Source organism: Sminthopsis crassicaudata, chromosome 4 (assembly GCF_048593235.1).
Source record: "Sminthopsis crassicaudata isolate SCR6 chromosome 4, ASM4859323v1, whole genome shotgun sequence".
NCBI lineage: Eukaryota > Metazoa > Chordata > Mammalia > Dasyuromorphia > Dasyuridae > Sminthopsis > Sminthopsis crassicaudata.
Window position 1 is genome coordinate 81,473,739 of NC_133620.1, and position 18,139 is coordinate 81,491,877.

General features: G+C 32.9%; 1 protein-coding gene across 5 annotated transcripts in view; it reads right to left on the bottom strand.

Annotated features, from left to right (window-relative positions):
- BRINP3 (BMP/retinoic acid inducible neural specific 3) overlaps positions 1-18,139 on the bottom strand; it is a 510,141-nt gene that overhangs the window by 133,854 nt on the left and 358,148 nt on the right. For all 5 annotated transcript variants that reach the window (XM_074308611.1, XM_074308613.1, XM_074308612.1 and 2 more), the window contains exons 5-6: positions 12,056-12,161; positions 8,143-8,379 (exon numbers count right to left, since the gene is read on the bottom strand). In XM_074308611.1, the coding sequence (XP_074164712.1) occupies positions 8,143-8,379; positions 12,056-12,161 (343 nt within the window). The remainder of the gene's footprint in view (positions 1-8,142; positions 8,380-12,055; positions 12,162-18,139) is intronic.

The following is an 18,139-nucleotide window of genomic DNA, read 5'->3' on the forward strand; positions in this document are numbered from 1 at the left end:
GTATTTGTTATTTCAATATAAATTGAACCTTACAGGGATTGTTCTTATTGATTTTGTCTTCAGGATAGTCAGGAGAACGTGTTCTGATGTAGACATGCATAAATATTTGTATGGATAGCTAATTTTATCCAATGTTTCTGCTTTTTATCTGAGTTAGTATACCATGTAAACCTAGGAAGTTCTCTAGTATTCAATTTCTCCATATATTCTGTAACTCTATCTTTCCACCAATCTCTTTTGAATAATGCCTGTTTTTCTTTCAGGCAACCCTTTTTCATAAATTCTCTTTTCCAATATCAATCCAGTTATACTTAATTTTTTTTTCCCTCCAACATTTTCATTCTTTTCAAATTCTTCTCCCCAACTATCTAGGTAGTCAGTTATTTAAAATTTATGAAAAAAAAGTCTAACTATGAAAAGACTGACTATACAAAGTACTTGATTTCTCAGGGAACTAAAATTTGAAGAAAAAAAAAGTATTAAATCTAATCTGTTAAGTCTCTGGTGTTTTTAAAAGAGGATTTATACAGAAAGGAGGTTTTGAGTAGGGACAGATAAGGCCAGATCAGCCCTTAAGCTACCTTTGTCACTCTGTGGACTATGCACTGAAATAGGAAAGACTTGAGGCAATGTGAACATTGAGGAGATCATTGTAACAATCCAGACCAGAGACCAACAGGTGGCCAAGAAAGCTTTGAGAAGGATAAAGATGTGATAATTATGGTTGATTAAGAAAGGGAAAGTTTTGGTAACTCATTAGATGGAGAATAAGGGAGAGTGAGGAGTTGGACAAAGTCAAAGTTATAAAATATGGAGATTAGAAGGATGGCTTATTGCTCTAACATAACTAGTAATGAATGTATTGCATGTTGTCTCACCCATTCAATTGTAAGCATCTTAAAAACAGAGATTGTCTTTATCCTTTGTCTCTTTTTCTAACCTCAGAACTTAGTGTCTGTTACATAGTAAGAATTTAATAAGTTTTTATTAAGTGACTGGCAGTGATTTCTATGATAGAAATTGGGAATTTCTTTAGAAGAATAAGTGTTAGGAGAAAAATAATTCAAAAGTCACCTCAAAACCAGAAAAATATACTGATTAAAGAAGTAGTTGAAGTGAGGATTGATGAATAAATCAGCCTATGATTTAATATGATCTAAATTTGAAATTTCTAGTTATTTATTGTCTTTGTGCTTAAAAGGGGGATGTTTAACTAATATGTTAATAGTGAATAATACATACTATACATACAAAAGGACTTTTATTTTACCCTGGGAAAATGCTGATCTCAATATTTCACTTATACTTTCACATAATCTGTTTCTATTTTCCTACATTTGCAAGTTATTATAAATCCTTGCCAGCTTTTCAATAAAGAAATTTTTAAAGAAGTAATCAATTCTTTGGTGTGCTTATTAATTCTACACAAATATTCATAATCCATTATAAAGTATGAAGATGTTCAAAAACTTTACAAAACTTAGTTATTAAAAATCAGAAAATACTGTGGCATGGAATGTTCTGAGTATAAATGGAGTGAGCTCTGGGCATGAAAAAAAAAAATTACATTCAAACTAGAGCATCATTTGTACCCTGGGATCCCTACAGGGGGATTCAAGAAGTAAAATTTCCAAATGCTACTAGTAGATTGCCATCAGCAAGAGAAATGAAAAAGCAGGTCAATTTCCTTCCATATAACCCATTTAGAGTTTCACCAGCAACTACAGCAGCCCCAAGGTACCATGAGTCCTTTCCTACTCTTGTCATTGCCCCAAGTAACTCCAGCAATAGTTCTTTTATCCTATTTATTCTTCTGGAATATAAAAGATAAGCTTTGTCCTCAAAGCTATCAGAGATTCTTTGTAAATTCCATTGTGATGAAATAGAGGGTAATGCATAAAGAACATTCCATGACTGAAATAACACTTCTACAGTGATTATTTTACTTTAAAATATTATATTAACCCTAAATTGGGGAAATATTCCTCAGATATTCATCACTAGCGTAAAGTTCACATTTATTACATAATGTTTGGCACTTAATACAGTCTTACTGAATGAGAGAATGAGTGAATGAAAGAATAATGTCTAGAGTAAAGATAAATATAGATAAAATAAGTGCTCTATATTTTAGTATAACATGTACTAGTATATTCCCAAATTTCTTATAAAATAATTATGTGGTTTAGGGAGAACTTGATCTACAAGAGCTTATTAATGGAAATCTTAGAGGGATCTTATTAGATCATTTGATCATTTGCCTGTAAAATAATCCTGTAGCACTGATTTTGAGAATAATATTACTTCACATGTTCTGTTTGTACTGGCAAGTTTGTAGGATAATAATCAGGAAGATATTAATAATTTTACTTAAATTATTAATTAATTAAAAAGAATAGTTTTACATTTAATAAACATATCTTAATGTTCTTTCACTGGTAGAACATACTGTTGGTGAGCAGTAGAAATTATAAATTACAAATTATTAGAAAATTTTTGGTGGCATTGAGAATTTAAATGAATCAGTCTTTTCTGTCTGTATAGTCTGTCTAATTTTAAACAACTGTGTTTGATTTTTTAAAATTACATGGTTGATGGAATTAGTAAATAGAGGCCCAAAAAGTCTATCTAAAATTTAAGGACAAGATTAGTAACCACCATTCTCAAATTAATAAGTAATTTTTAAAAGTAATTGTTCTAACTCATTAATGATTGTTGTCTATATACCACTTAGGACAGTAGAATGCTGTCATCAGAAAGTATCTCAGTAATTAATGCCAGATAAGCTATATAACTGAAATTCAACATGTCACAGAGTGAAGCTGCAGGGAAAGAAGATTTTGGTAACAAATAAATGTAACAAAATGAATAAGAACTTATTAAATCAATTTTTTGAACCCAAAAAGCTAAGGACTTAATCCTGAACCAGATGTGCCACCAAATATTCAGGCTTATAAACTAGTATCATCCTCAATTGCTCACTTTCTTTCAGCTACCCATTTATAAATTGTTGTCAACTCTTGATTTTCCTTTTTGCAACATGTTTCAAATACATTCTCTTTCTCTCTTCTGATACTGCCATTTCTATGGTACAGACTTTTTATCCTTTCATACCTGGAACAATGTAATAGCCTTAATACCACCTCAAATCTTTTCCCACTAACATTCATCCTTGACTCAACTGTCAAATTAATCTTCCTAAACCACAGATCTGATCATATAAGGCTCTATTTAAAAAAAAAACTGCTTTGGCTCCTTATCACTTCTAGGATGAAATATAAAATCCTCTTTTTGGCATTCAAAGCTCTTCACAAGCTGTCACTCTTCTATCTTTCTGGTCTTTTGACACCTTACTCCATTTGAATGCTCTGAGATCCAATAAAACTGCCCTCTTTGCTGCTACTGTCCCATGACTTTCCCATCTCTAGACCTGGCAAATTTTCACTGGCTCTTTCCCATGCCTGGAATATTTTCCCAAATCATCTTCTTCTCTATTTTTCCTTCAATATCTTGAACTGAATATCTTGTATACATTTAATGTATTCAATTTATTCTATTTATATCATGTCTGTACTTAGTTTTTGCATGTTGCTTGCTACAAAAGATTATCCTCTCATACCTGAACTAATACAATAGTCTCCTGAATGGTCTTGCCACCTTAAATTTTCCTCTACCTATTGTCTAGCATCGACTCAGTTGGCAAAATTAATCTTTCTAAAGTATGAATGGGATCATGTCAGCCCTTATTTAGTAAAATCCCTGAGCTATTCATTGGCTTTCTTTGTGCGTTGCATACTGTCTATCACATACTGCTTAATAAACCTTTCCTTCAACTTTTAAGATTCTATGATATAATTTTTTATTTTATTATAAATATACATGTATACATGCATACATAAGGTATAGATACAATAATATTCCCTTTTAAACTTTTAAATTGTATTTGGTGCTTTAAAAAATTTTATGGATGCTCAAAAAAGTCCACCTTTCACTAAGTCTGGATATTCTGATATAGTTTCTACTCTTTTCCCTAATTCTCAGGTAGCTAGGAAAAAGAGAGAGAGAGAAGGGAAGGGAATAGATAGACAACAAACAGATACAGAGAGACTGATTCATTTATACTCTCAGTACCTCGGGAAGTTTCTGTAATGTCTGGACTAGCTCTCTGGAGGACCTCCAGATCAGCCCAAGTCCTTGGTTTTAATGGAGAAGTGATGAAGGCAGGGCAGCCACTATAGGCTAAGTCAAAGATGGATTGTCTCATTTCAGTCTTCTCAGCCCTTAAATACCCTATTACAATTACATCATTACGGCATACTCAATATGTGTGAACTAGAGAACTATTACAACACCATATTAAGTATGAAGTATATGTATACTAAAGAACCATCATCTCATCAGTTCCACTGAGTTAACACCTTGAAACAAAGTATCTTGTTTCAAGAATACTTCTCCAGAGTTCTGGCCCTCTACAATGTTCTAAGATTATAAATTGTAGTGTAGATGCCATTCTGTATTAGTAAAGGGAGTTTCTCATCAACAGCTTCCTATACCAATGAAATCAAGGTCCAGGAAAAAAAAAAATATTAACACCTTATCTGAATATCCTGACTAAAATGTGCATTAAAGGAATTTTGTATATAAAGAAAAATATATAATACCATATTTATATGAGATTGATACAAAATGAAGAAGGTAGCAATCATGCTGTTCTTGCCAGAGTAACAAGACACAGGGTAAAGACAGAAATTAGAATAGGGAAGCATAAGATAGGTCTGGCAGTCTTTTTGTAGTGGCTATAAACTGGAAAATGAATGGATACCCATCCACTGGAGAATGGTTGGGTAAATTGTGGTATATGAATGTTATGGAATACTATTGTTCTGTAAGAAATGAATACAAGGATGAATACAGAGGGCCTGGAGAGACTTACATGAACTGATAATGAGTGAAATGAGCAGAACCAGTAGATCATTATACACTTCAACAATAATGCTGTATGAGGATGTATTCTGATGGAAGTGGATATCTTCGACAAAGAGAAGATCTACTTCAGTTCCAATTGATCAATGATGGAGAGAATCAGCTACACCCAGAAAAGGAACATTGGGAAATGAATGTGGACTACTTGCATTTTTGTTATTCTTCCCAGGTTTATTTTTACCTTCTGAATCCAATTCTTCTTGTGCAACAAGAGAACTATTCAGTTCTGCACACATATATTGTGTCTAGAATATACTATAACATATTTAGCATGTATAGGACTGCCTTCCATCTAGGGGAGAGGGTGGAGGGAGGGAAGGGAAAAGTTGGAACAGAAGTGAGTACAAGGGATAATGATGTAAAAAATTACCCAGGCATATGTTCTGTCAATAAAAAGTGATAATAAAAAGCAAAAAACAAACAAAAATAAATAAAAGAAAAAAAAAAGATAGGGCTAGCAGTAATATGGAAGCAGGAGCATAAAACAACATTGTTTAGAGAATATGCCTGGGGAAGAGCCTAATAAAAGTTAGCAAGGGTTATGGTTATCCAATAGCTTTTCTTTTGGCAGTGAAATATCGCTCCTTACAAAGTACAAACATTCCAATGTGAAACTTTGATTAGCATTAGTTGAATGTTAACAAATATTCTTTCTCTGGACATGAGTAACTGAATCATGACATTTTAAGGTCATTGATTGAATCAAGCATAATATGTGTCTCAACAACACCCTTGAAGTTGTACTTACAAAGGCCAGTCAACATAAAATGGAGAAGAAAAAAAAAATGGCATACAATAAGGAATAGAGAGAAAATAACTGAAAGGCATAGATGAGAGAAGAGATATAAATAGACATTTCCAGGGTGCTGGTGTTGTTCAGTTATTTCAGTTGGGCCCAACTCTTTGTGACCACATTCACTATTTTCTTAGCAAAGTTAATACAGTCATTTGCCATTTCCTTCTCCAAATCATTTTACAGATGAGTAAAAAAAGGAAAATAGGGTTAAAAGATTTGCCCAGGATGGTGCAGCTAATAAGTGCCTCAGGCTGGATTTGAACTCAGGTTTTCCTGACTCCTGGACAGGTGGTCTTTCCTCTGTGCCATCTAGCCCAGGGAGAAAAGGGCATTTGCCAAGATATACTCAGAATTGTTCTTCCTAGTTCTATATTTACCTTTGTAAAGCTTGGAAGTCAGCTTCTGACCACTTATAACTAATCCCTGAAGTGCTGGCATAGTGATATGAGGAAGTGCTGCTCCCTACCTAATTGGCTGCTGAGGAGGAATTGCTGATAATATAGTGGGTGTTTAAAGGAATTAATTTGTTCCTCTCTCTCTTTCTGTCTACTTCCAAAATGTGTCATTACTTATTTTAACAGTTTCCACATAGTCCAATGAGGGAAGATATGATTGCATTAGCATCCACCAAGCCTCTATTTTGTTTTGAGAACATCTAGCATTTATGCAAACTTTTGCCTTTGGCTGTCTTTACTCTCTTTGTCTTTGTTCTTTATTAATCTTAGGCAAATAAGTCTACTTGAATATACATGTGCAGGATTGGAGGTGCCTTTATAACCCTGAAAAGTCTAGGGAACATTATGGTAGTATCCTCCCTTCCCAAACCATTCTACAATTGGTGATGACAGATGACATTACAAAGAACGGCCACTGATATGAGCTGTGTCCTAAACCTGACCTATTTTGGGGGGAGGCTAAGGCAATTGGGGGTAAGTGACTTGCCCAAGGTCACACAGCTAGGAGGTGTTAAGTGTCTGAAGTCACATTTGAACTCAGATGCTCCTGACTTCAGGGCTGGGTCTCTATCCACTATGCTACTTAGCTGTCCCCAACCTGACCTATTTTACTAGCAAATAATTACCAGGCATAATTACATAGTACAATGCAGAGTTAAAATATAATATGCCCAATCAAATCAGTGCTGCATACTTCCCTCTTTTCATGGGTTTTCAGTGCATTAGCTTTACAGCCAATTATCACAGTAGTCATAAATTTTTAAATATTATTTTATACTTGCCTTTATCAACTAGATGGAAAAGATGACATTGTAAGATTCATAAGAGTAATTATTTATTGGATTTGTATATGACTCTTTTGTGTTCTTCTTATTTATTGACTGATTAATTGTAAATAAAGTTAGTCTTCCATCCCTATATTATTAGTTTCACTACTTGCTTAGTAACTGAGGTTTTTTTTTTTTTTTTAACCTCTTTTCTAGATAACTAGACAGGTACTGAATTCTAAAGGCCTTAAGGGACAGAATAAGTGGTGATAAAGAAATCAACTTCTGATATTATCAAGGAAAACCAATAGTGAAGGCAAAGTCAGAAATAAACCTGGTTTGTCTATATGCAACAATTTGGTCCTGGAAAATGGGTTCCAAATGAAAAATGTATATCCCGAATCAGAGAATTCAGATGTATTAGAAAATCACACACACTTCTACTTCAAGACAATCTCTCTATAATGCATTAAATATAATCAAATACATTATGGCAAAACATAAGGTACTGTTAGTTGGAATTTGTTTGTCTGATTTAATATTTTTCCCTTAATTAATAACAGATAGATGTTATTGTACCAGAAGCACTTATTTGGAGTCATAGAAGCTGAGTTCAAATTTTGAAGGTGTTACATGCTTCTTTGTACAAGTGTTGTTTCATCTCTGGGCCTCAATTTCTATGTTTATTAGTGAGGTTTTAGACAAGAAGTTCTCTAAGGTCACTTTCAGCTCTAAATCCTATAATCTTGTCAATCCTCACAAATCAAAAAGAAAATTTCACATGAAAATTAAAGAACCACTCAATGGCCTTGGGGAAATACCCAAGAATCACTTTCAGAATTAGAGAAAAAAGACTTGACAGAAAATGGGAATGGTTTGCATTACTCTTCATGTACTCCATGTACATGTAAAGTTATAAATGATAGCCAAACACATCACATAATGCCTTCTTAATTTTTTTAAAGGAATGCCAGTTTGAAGAAGAAGAACTGGACTAGAAAGATTCAAATATTCAAGCTGTAATGATCATTTCTATCTATACACTAATATAATTTTTACTTATTTATTAGTAAAGAAAATATTTCTCATTCAAAGACAGCCTAACAGGCTATAGCTTTAATAAAACAAAAAGAAGTCCTACCTGATTCCTCAAAATCATTGTTGTAAGCATTCCAGGTTTCACTTATTCGAAGAAGATTTTCTTCCATGGCTTGAATATCCATATAAGGGCAGTTGCATTCTGGGAATTTGAAGCCACATTGACACCAGCAATCATTGTCTTTACAAATAAACTCTCCCTCTGAATTGCAAGCAATATAGCTCAGAGCTGCCTGCACAAAACGTTCCTGTAGATAGTCTGGAAGGATGACTTGAAGCCCTTTATTAAAAAAAGAAAGAGAGAGAGAGAGAGAGAAGAGAGAGAGAGAGAGAGAGAGAGAGAGAGAGAGAGAGAGAGAGAGAGAGAGAGAGAGAGAGAGAGAGAGAGAGAGAGAAGAGAAGAGAAAAGAAGAAAAGGGGGAAGGAGAGAATAGGAGGAAAAGAAAGAAAAAAGGAAGGAGGGCAGAAAGAAAGGAAAATAGGGAAAGGAATAAAGGAAAAGAGGAAGGAATAAAAGAAAGAAGGTAGGAAGGAAGGAAGAACAAAAAAGAATTTTTAAAAACTCAGAAATTATTCTTTTAAATTCAATTAAAACATTTATTAAGAACTGGTTATGTAATAGGCACTGGAAACACAAAAGTTTGCTGCCTTCAAGAAGCTTATATTCTACTAAGAGCATACAATTGATACCCATATAAGCAATTGCTTGAAAAGTTGAGAAGGAAGAAATCACTAAGAAATGGGGAGAACAGGAAAGACTTTATGTAGGAGTTGTTATTTGAAGAAAACTACGGATAACAAGTAAGAACTTAGTCTGAAGAAAGAAGTCTGAGAACTTAGTACATTTCAGGCATTGGGGATAGCCTGTGCAAAGGCAAAGGTAAGAAATGGAATGTTAGCTATAGGGAATATATTTAGAGACTTAGAAAGGTATTAATGAGAGATAAGTCTAGAAAGGTCAGCAGATATAGAAGAAGGATTTAGAAGGTTTTCAATGTTCAACTATGATTTTATTCTAGAAATAGCTGGGACTAACTAAAGGTTTTTCATAGTATGATTATAATTTAATAACAGTTACCATGTTTAACAGTAGTAGAATAACTATAGAATTATTGCTTTATCACACAAATAAATTTAGGGATTTTATCAAATCAACATGAAGATAGAACATATCAACTCTCAATCAATCAAAAGGCATTTATTACTATGTGTTAGGTACTGTGCTAAGCAGTGGTGACAAAATAAAGATTAAAAATAATCCCTTTGCTCAAGGAACTTAATCTAATAATCACAAAATTCTAATGGGGAGGATTATACATAGATTACAGTTTTGCACATATATACAAACTACATATTAGAAATACAAGATAAATTCATAATAGATGGAAGATAACTTTGTGGGAGTAGGGGAAGATATTAGGGAAAGAAAGGTTCCCTGGAAGTGGTATATGTGAATGGAATCTTGAAGGAAGTCATTAATTCTGAGAATTAGGATTGGAAAGGATAAAATTCTAAGTATGGTAACAGCATGAAAGTTAACGTTTTGTGCTAAGTTAGTATGACTGGAACACCAATGATAAAGAAGGCAATAGGATATAAGAAAACTGTAAAGATATGAAGGATCTGAGTTATAAAGAGTTTTATATGACAAAGGATTTTATATTTGGTCATGATGGTAAAGGATTAACAGGATTTTGAGTCCAGAAATGATATGGTTAAATCTACGAGTTAGGAAAATCACTTTGGCTGCTCTGTGTTCAATGGCTTAGAGAGAGAAGAGAGTTGAGACAGGGAGACCAACCATGCTATTTGTAGTAGTTCAGGCATGAGGTGATAACGGTCTGAACGAGGGTATTGGCTATGTGAGTGAAAGTAAGGAGACATTTGCAAGTAACATTATAGGACAAAGAACAGATTTTGGTAACTGATTGGGGTATATAAGATAAATAGAAGATCAGGAGTTGAAAATTAAAGGTTATAAACTTAGTTGACTAATAGGAATGGAAAGGAAGTTCAAAAAGAGGATGCTTCTAAGGAATGTCAAGATGATCTTGTTTGGAACCAAGGAAAGTATATATTATAAAGTTGTATTTGACTTGAAATTTAAACTTATGCTTGATCTCAAATCTAACATTATCATCTATTTTAAAAGCATCTTTACATGTGTATAATACATATATTTACATATATATATATGTAAAAGAAAATTAGCATTGTAAGCAACAAATCATTTCTAATTTCTATTTGCTAGAAATATGACTATATAACTGACATTCCTGTAGGCCAACTTTATTGATCATTAAAACTGACCACTGGGAAAGATATAACCTGATTTAGCCATGTTACAGTTCATTTCCTTGTCATGTATGGAAACAATCTTGGTTATTTTCCCTGTGAATTCCTCAGATGAAAAGTTTCATAAAATGGATTTATTTTAAGTAGACTGTCAAAGAATGACAAAAAAAAGGCTATAATGTTTCCATTGTTGGGAAAAAACTCAATAAATGTTAAGATTTCTTATAGCTGTTATCAGAAAGCACAAGGGAAAACTGCAATTTGACTATTCTCATTTTGTGTCGATATTTGAAACTGTAATACAGAGATCCAAATATACAATATGACAACTAGTAGGAAAAACAGGAAACAAAAATAAGAGAAAATGTGTCCAATTACCTATAACATTTCACTACTTAAAATGAATCATTTCATATGTTCTTTAGTCACAAAGAAATAACGACTATGCTTAAATTGGAAGTATTATATGTGCTGTTGATTGAAAAAAAAAGTAAAAAATCATGCTTTGGGGGGGAAAAAAAAACAAAAAACATCTTTTCATGATAAGAATAATCCTGAGGGCTAACCTCAACTTACACTGGTGATTTGATGTTTTATCATTGTTAAAACTTCAGATTTTATTAAGGAGTACCCATTGTTTTAATGTTATATACATTTATTTATTTTTGTTTATTTATTTGAATATTTGAAAATTGTGTAGCATTTAGATATCACTTAAATAAACTGATTGTACCAAATTTATTGAATTTGCAAATGAGATAAATTTTAGTTGGCTACCCTAAGTCATCAATAGGCACTTTTACATAAAATGGAAGAAAACAATTAATTTAGCCTCATACAACTGAAATATTAAATGAAAAAAGGTGATCTTTCTTTCTCTATCTCTTTCTCTTTTTTCCTCAACCTCTCCCTTGAGGCCATCCTCCAATCAATGCTTCTAATATAGCTAGTTATTTTATGGCAGAATTTATTTATATACTGTAAAACTATATTGGATTTTGACCCAGTATTTGATCATGTGGAAATAATTATGAAATTACATGCAAAAACATGTTCATAGCTTTTTTTTCTGGCTGACACCAGTTTGACTCACTTAATACACTGAAAAGGTTATGCCCTAGAAACATCTCAAGTTACTGTCATTTACATAATAAAAAAGAAATAGATACTCTGAATTTACATTATCATTTGATTTTATTTCAAGAAAAGAGGATCAGTTTACATGAAGGCAAATGTGACCCTTAGTAATGCTATTAAACTTGCTGTATAAATAATGTTGCTATATAATTTGTATGTATATTTAAAACTATGTAAAGAGAAAAATTTCATACAGAAATAGAAATACACAGTAACTGGGGAAAATAATGTTTTTTGCACTTAATTAAAATGTTGACAGGATAAGTCATTTCACATTTTTAAAGGAGGCATGTATGTGTACATATATTGTGTGCACATGCATGTATGTGTTTTGCCAATCATGAAAGAAAGTGAATAAATACCTGCCAAAAATCCTCAAGAATTTATCAGAAAAATATTAGGAAATTGGCCTTTTACCAGTGAATTTTAAAAGTTTAATATGTTACATATTACATTAAAAAGGAAATTAATTTAATAAATGCCATCCTCTTTCACATAAAATGAATAAAAGTGCACCTACATACCTTGTAACTGAATCTTATTCTCAGGACTTTGAACCAGAACAGAACTGACTGAATCTAGGTTGTCATAGTTACTGCAGCCAAGTGGACCAGTTCGTGTTTCTGTTACCTGATGAACAAAACATTAACTTATTATATAAATCAGGCATTTAAAATGTTAAATTAAGTTTAGTTGTCACATATAAGTATTTGATTTTTAACTAAATATTATTGAAAACTCTGGGAGCTAGGAGAGAATTAGCAATATATACTTTCAATAATGATGGGAAAAATAACTCCAATTCTACTTTACTTTACTTTTAGGGCCCCACATTAATCTTTTAAGAACATACTGGAAATTTCTCTGTGATCACAAATAACATTCATTTGGTGCCTTTACATATACCCCATTCTCATGAAAAAATAATATGCATTGAAAAACAACTGGGGCACAAAGTGCAAGACTAACAGGTACCAATGAAAGGTTGCTTTTGAGTACACAGAGTAATTTTTATATGATTGGTTACACATACAATTCAATGATGTAAAACTAGAATTGTCACTCACTTATAGTAAAGGTAAGATAAGCATTTTTATTTGGTATAATCATGCTGACTTTAAAAAAGGGTTTTCAAAGTCCAAGACAATGGGGAAAATAGTAACTCAACTTCAACTGAAAAGTCTTATTTTTTTTTTACAGTCTTACAATTTTTTTTTTACTACAACAGAATGGTCCCATGCTACATTTGGGACTGGACAGAACATCCTATAACTACACAGACTCATCTCCCCTTCCTCACTTCTGGGTTAAGATAAATGCAGGTTATAGCCCAGAAAAATGAGAAAGTTAAACTGTAATTAAGACGTCAAATTTCTTTATAGACTCTAATGTCAAGAAATCAAAATATCTTTTTAATCAAACTAATTCTTAAATACTTATTCCAATGATTAAATACAATTTTCAATAACTAATTCATAAATAATACAAAAGAGTGGTGTATCAATTTTCAGTTTCACAACCAAACTTTTAATGAGCTTATATTCTTACATGAGATATATATTTGCCTTAAAGAAACAGTTGTTGGTAGTTCTCAAACCTGAAATCAGTAATATGATTAAAAACAGTAATCTGAAAAGTATTACTAACATGTTAAATCCAATTACACATTAATGCGCTATCTACATCTTGGTGACATCAACAATATCTAAATTCTTTTTTTGTTCTATAACAATCCATCATTACCAATATTTCTCCAAACCAGTTTTCACTCCCAACTTTCTCCTCTTTGAAAATATTACAACCTTTTACTTAAATTCCAAATTTTAGAAATCTTTGGCTTGTTTTTATTTTTCATTTCCTATCCCCTATCAGTCACTAAGTCTTTTAAATTTTTCATATGAAATATTCTTTATATTTTAACTCCTCTAGCAAGATTTCTCGACCAAATTTTAAATTATGTTTTGGGGATACAAAGAAAAGTTTAAAAAAAATTAAAAAACCTTTCCCTTCTCTCAAGGAGCTTACAATTTGATAGTTTACTGGGTAAACAACAGTAAAAACTGACCTATGTAAAAGATAAATGGAAAATTACAGAGAAGATACTAGAATCAACATACTATAGAAGCTGTGATTTTTTTTTTTTTTTGAGACTTGAAAGAAGTCAGGAGGCAGAGATGAGGAAGGAGAGAAATCAAGGCATGGGAGACAACTGGTAAAAATGTTCATAGTCCAGAGATGAAGAATCTTGTAAGGAACAACAAAGAGGACAGTGTCTCTGAGATACAGAGTATGTCATGCTAATAGTCTAAAAGTGTAAGAGATTAGAAAAGTGGTAAAGGAACAGGTCATGCTTGATTTTTAATAATTCCTTTTAATGAGAAATAATACATACAAATGTTAAAAATTGATATATTGTGTTCTGACCTTTGGATCAAGCTTGTTATCAAATTCCCTTTTAAACATTTAGATTGTATACTTCAAGTTCAATATTTGCTTTATCAATCAAATATTACAGTTTTAAATGAAGCTTTCTTAATAGGTCTGCTTTAAAACAGAACAAAGTGTCCCCTATACTTTTAAATTTTATTTAGTGTTATTTAGGATTTTGAGTACTTTGGTGTATCTGTGATTTTATTGACAATTATATGTTTCATTAATGTTGATTATGATCTATCTATACACCTCATCTTCTGTGATTCTATCCCATGTTCTCTATTTGTTGTCTTCTTTCCAATTTCATTTTCAGATTTTCAAATGAACTGGTTTAGATGGAATATTAAGCTAAGCTCCTCTGCTGGTTCATTGTCTAGTGTATTTTCCCTGTTGGAGGTGATTCTACATGTAATCTGCTACACTTGGCAATATTCTCTAAATTAACTTGTCCTCCAAATCATGGTTGCCCTTGTCCTTTTTTTGCTTGATAACAAGATCAAGTATTTGTGAAGTAAACTCTTGACCCTTCTGTTGTGATGACTGTGTTATGTCAGTTAAATTGCTCAAAAAAATGATGACAAGCAGAGCCAGTAAACATTTATGCAGTTCATATTCTTTCAGGGACAGTAGCCTATTTACATCAGTAAAGTTGAAGTTACTGTAATCACACACAATATTTTTCTCTTGGGAGAGGGACAGGCCAGGCTAGAATAAATTAGAAAGCACCCTGAAATTTAGATGGAAATCTGAATATACCAACATCACACTCTGACTATTGTCTTTCCATGATGGAAACAGCCAAGGACTCTGAGCCCAAAGACTTAGGAAATAGGTATGTCCCCCAAATCACCAGATCTACTACTGTGACCCAATGCATACAGCTATCACTGAGGAGAGAAATCATTGTGGGAAAAGGGTCCATCTTTTCCCATCACTCCTAGCAACAACTGCTGACCACTGCCACCAACAAACAGATGGGCAAAGGAGACCTGGAAGTGGCAGAACCCCTCTGATTATCAATTCTACTTTCAAGCCAGCTCTCATTGCCAATATCTGGGGAAACAATTCCTATGGAGAGGAATTCCACCAGCTGTCAACCAGCAGTTTCATACAGAACCTAAAAGTGTGCCTCATTGAATGATCAAAGGAAAGTCAGGAGGCAGAGTGTTCCAGCTAAGTCAAATCTTTCCCCTTACTACTTTGACCACAATGTTCCCAAAATTCCTAATGGAAATTGACCAGGATGAGGAACCCAAATTCTTTTGGAATCTTAATTATTTCAGTCGAGTGCATACAGTTATCATCCTTGGAAACAACTTTTGTTGAGATAAACATTTTATAGGCACTACAATTACTTTTATTAAAGAACCAGAAAAGAAAAAAAAAATGTCGTCAACGTCTTCATCATTGCCAAATGGTTTAACATCAGGAGTGACATTAAAATGACATTAAAGATGTATTCCCACCTTCTTTGCCATTCCCAAGGAGCAAAAGATCTTTTTACCTAGGTTATGACTGGAAGTTTCAATATGTTTTATTTGTCCCATTCAAATGTGAATTCCTTAAGAGCAAAGACTAGTTTCCTTTTTTATTTGTATTCCCAGAGTTTAGCACTGTGATTTACTTATTATAATATAGTAAATGCTTAAAAATACAAGCCATTTGATAAATATTTATTAAACTCCTACTATATGTTAAAAATGTTCAAAGCTTGAAGATACACAGAAAAACAAAAGCCACAATTGAATGAGGAAGAAGGCATGCAACAATTGGGTACAAATAAACAATATACAGGTTAAATGGGAAACAGTCAACAGAGGACTGGAAATTGGAAAAGACTTGATAGAAGTTAAAACTTAATCTGGGACTTGATAGAAGGATGGAGGGCAAGCAAGGGAAAAGTCTGGAGTGGGGCAATGGAGTTTCTTTTGTAAAGAATAGCAAGAAAGCCAGTGTTACAGGATTAAAAAGTATGAGTTAAACAAAGTGAAAGAAGACTAGAAAGAGGGGGACTGGTTATATTATTTAGGGATCTGAACACTGAATTAAAGATTTCCATATTTGATCCTGGAGACAATAGGAAGCCTTGGGGTAAACTAGGGAAGAATATGACATGATTTGATTTGATTTTTGAAAAATTACCTTGGCCACTAAGTGAAAATGGAATGAGATTGGCAGGCAGACCCACCAACAGGCTGATACAATAGAATAAGTATGAGGAGAAGAAGGTTTGCACTCTCATAGATGTAGTATCAAGAGAAGAGTAGGTGTGAGGGACATATTTAAGAAATGTTACAAGGATTAAATTGGCAGACCTTAGCAACAAATTAGATATGAGGGGAAAGAAATAGTGAGGAGTCAAGGACAATACCTAGACTATTAGTCTGGGGTCCTGGAAGTATTAGTGGTAGCTGAGAGTGACAGAGAACTTTAAAAGATAGGAGGATTTCAAGTCTATTAATTCTATTTTTCCTTTCTACTAACTTGATGTTTATCTTGACCTTTGTTCTAACTAGTTTATAGTCTCACTTGGACCAAACATTAATCTTGAAAAAGACTCCAATATCAATAATTCATTATTTCCCGTTGTCTTAAATATAGATTAAATCAAATTTTTATAGTGTTGTTCAGTGCTGACCAAGTTAAAACTTTATAATTTTTAATAGAAGTCATATAATATGTGTGTATGTGGATGCTATTTGGGGCTTCTGAAGGTGCTACGTCTTTAATTATTCATCTTTTAATTGAGAACCATGTTTTCCTTCTTTAGTCCTTTTTTAGTATATAAATTGCCCATCATTAGCTTATTCTTAAAACATAATTTGTTTTAGCCATCACTCTCCCTTAGGCATCATTTAATAGCTTCCCTAGCTTTCTTGGCTTAACTCATTGAGAAGACTTTCTTTTACTTTCCTTTCATTTACTCTCTTCTTAATTCTGCTCTCTTGCATCTGACCTCATTATTCAAATAAAACAGTTCACTTTCAAGTTACCGGTGATCTCTGAATTACCAAATCTAATGGTATTTTCTCAGTGCTCATTGATTTTGCCTCTGTACAGTTTTTGACACTTGTCAATCATGCTTGATATTTCTGGGTTCTCTTTCTACCTGTCTCAGTATTCTTTTCATTCTCTCTATCTCTGTTGCTATCTCTTTCACACTCTCTCTCTCTCTCCATGTCTCTCTGTGTATCTCTATCTCTCTGACTCTCCCTCTCCCACACACACTGTACACACAGACACATCTTTGCATGTTGTCTCTCTCTAGAGAATGTGAGCTTTTTGAAAGGAGAAACTGAATTTTGATCCTCTTTTTATTTCCAGAACCTATCACAGGGCCCAGCACATAGTTAAATGTATGTTGACTTTACTTAACAAAATCTAATTACATTCCCACAACAATCCTGGAACAAAAGTGCTAATGATATTATCAACCCCATTTAATAGACAAGAAATCTAATACTCAAGAGTTCAAATTATCTTCACTTGGATATAAAAGTAGTAAATATAAGGGAATGATTTGAATCCAAATCATATTCACTGCAAGTCTAATACTAGTTCCTAATTCCACTACCAATCTACCAACAGCTCATTCCCTTGCATTTAGGATTGTCTGGTCCTCATAGAGCAGACATAAGCTATTCACAGAATGGTATCTGAATCATTTCCAGCTTGGTATAGCCTCCCAAGTCTTCTGTTCTACTTACATTCCTATTAACAATTCAGACTTATCTCCAAAGTGAGATAAGGCAGTGTCATAGAACTTTTGCAAAGATACTTTTCAGAATAATTTTCAAAATATTCTACCTTTCTCAAACAGAAGAATTTAATCTTATCATTAACCCTTTTCTACTAAGTTTTGATTACAAGAGAAGAATAGAGATTACTTCTCCAGGTCCCTAAAATGAGGACTTTGGGGCATTATTAGGTAAACACTTGAAATCAAGAGGGGAGAAGCATTATTAGAAAGGAGACATGTAAAAGAGAGTCAGCATAAACTAAACACCAATTGTGTCTGCTCCTAAATTTTCACAAGGAAAGTCTTTCTTATTAATGTGAATGTATTCCTGTGAATTTGTCCTAGTTTACTGGAAATTCATGTGGATTTTATTACATACACCTCATGCTAAGTACAGACAAAACAAAGTGTATAAAATAGAGCAACAAATACATGC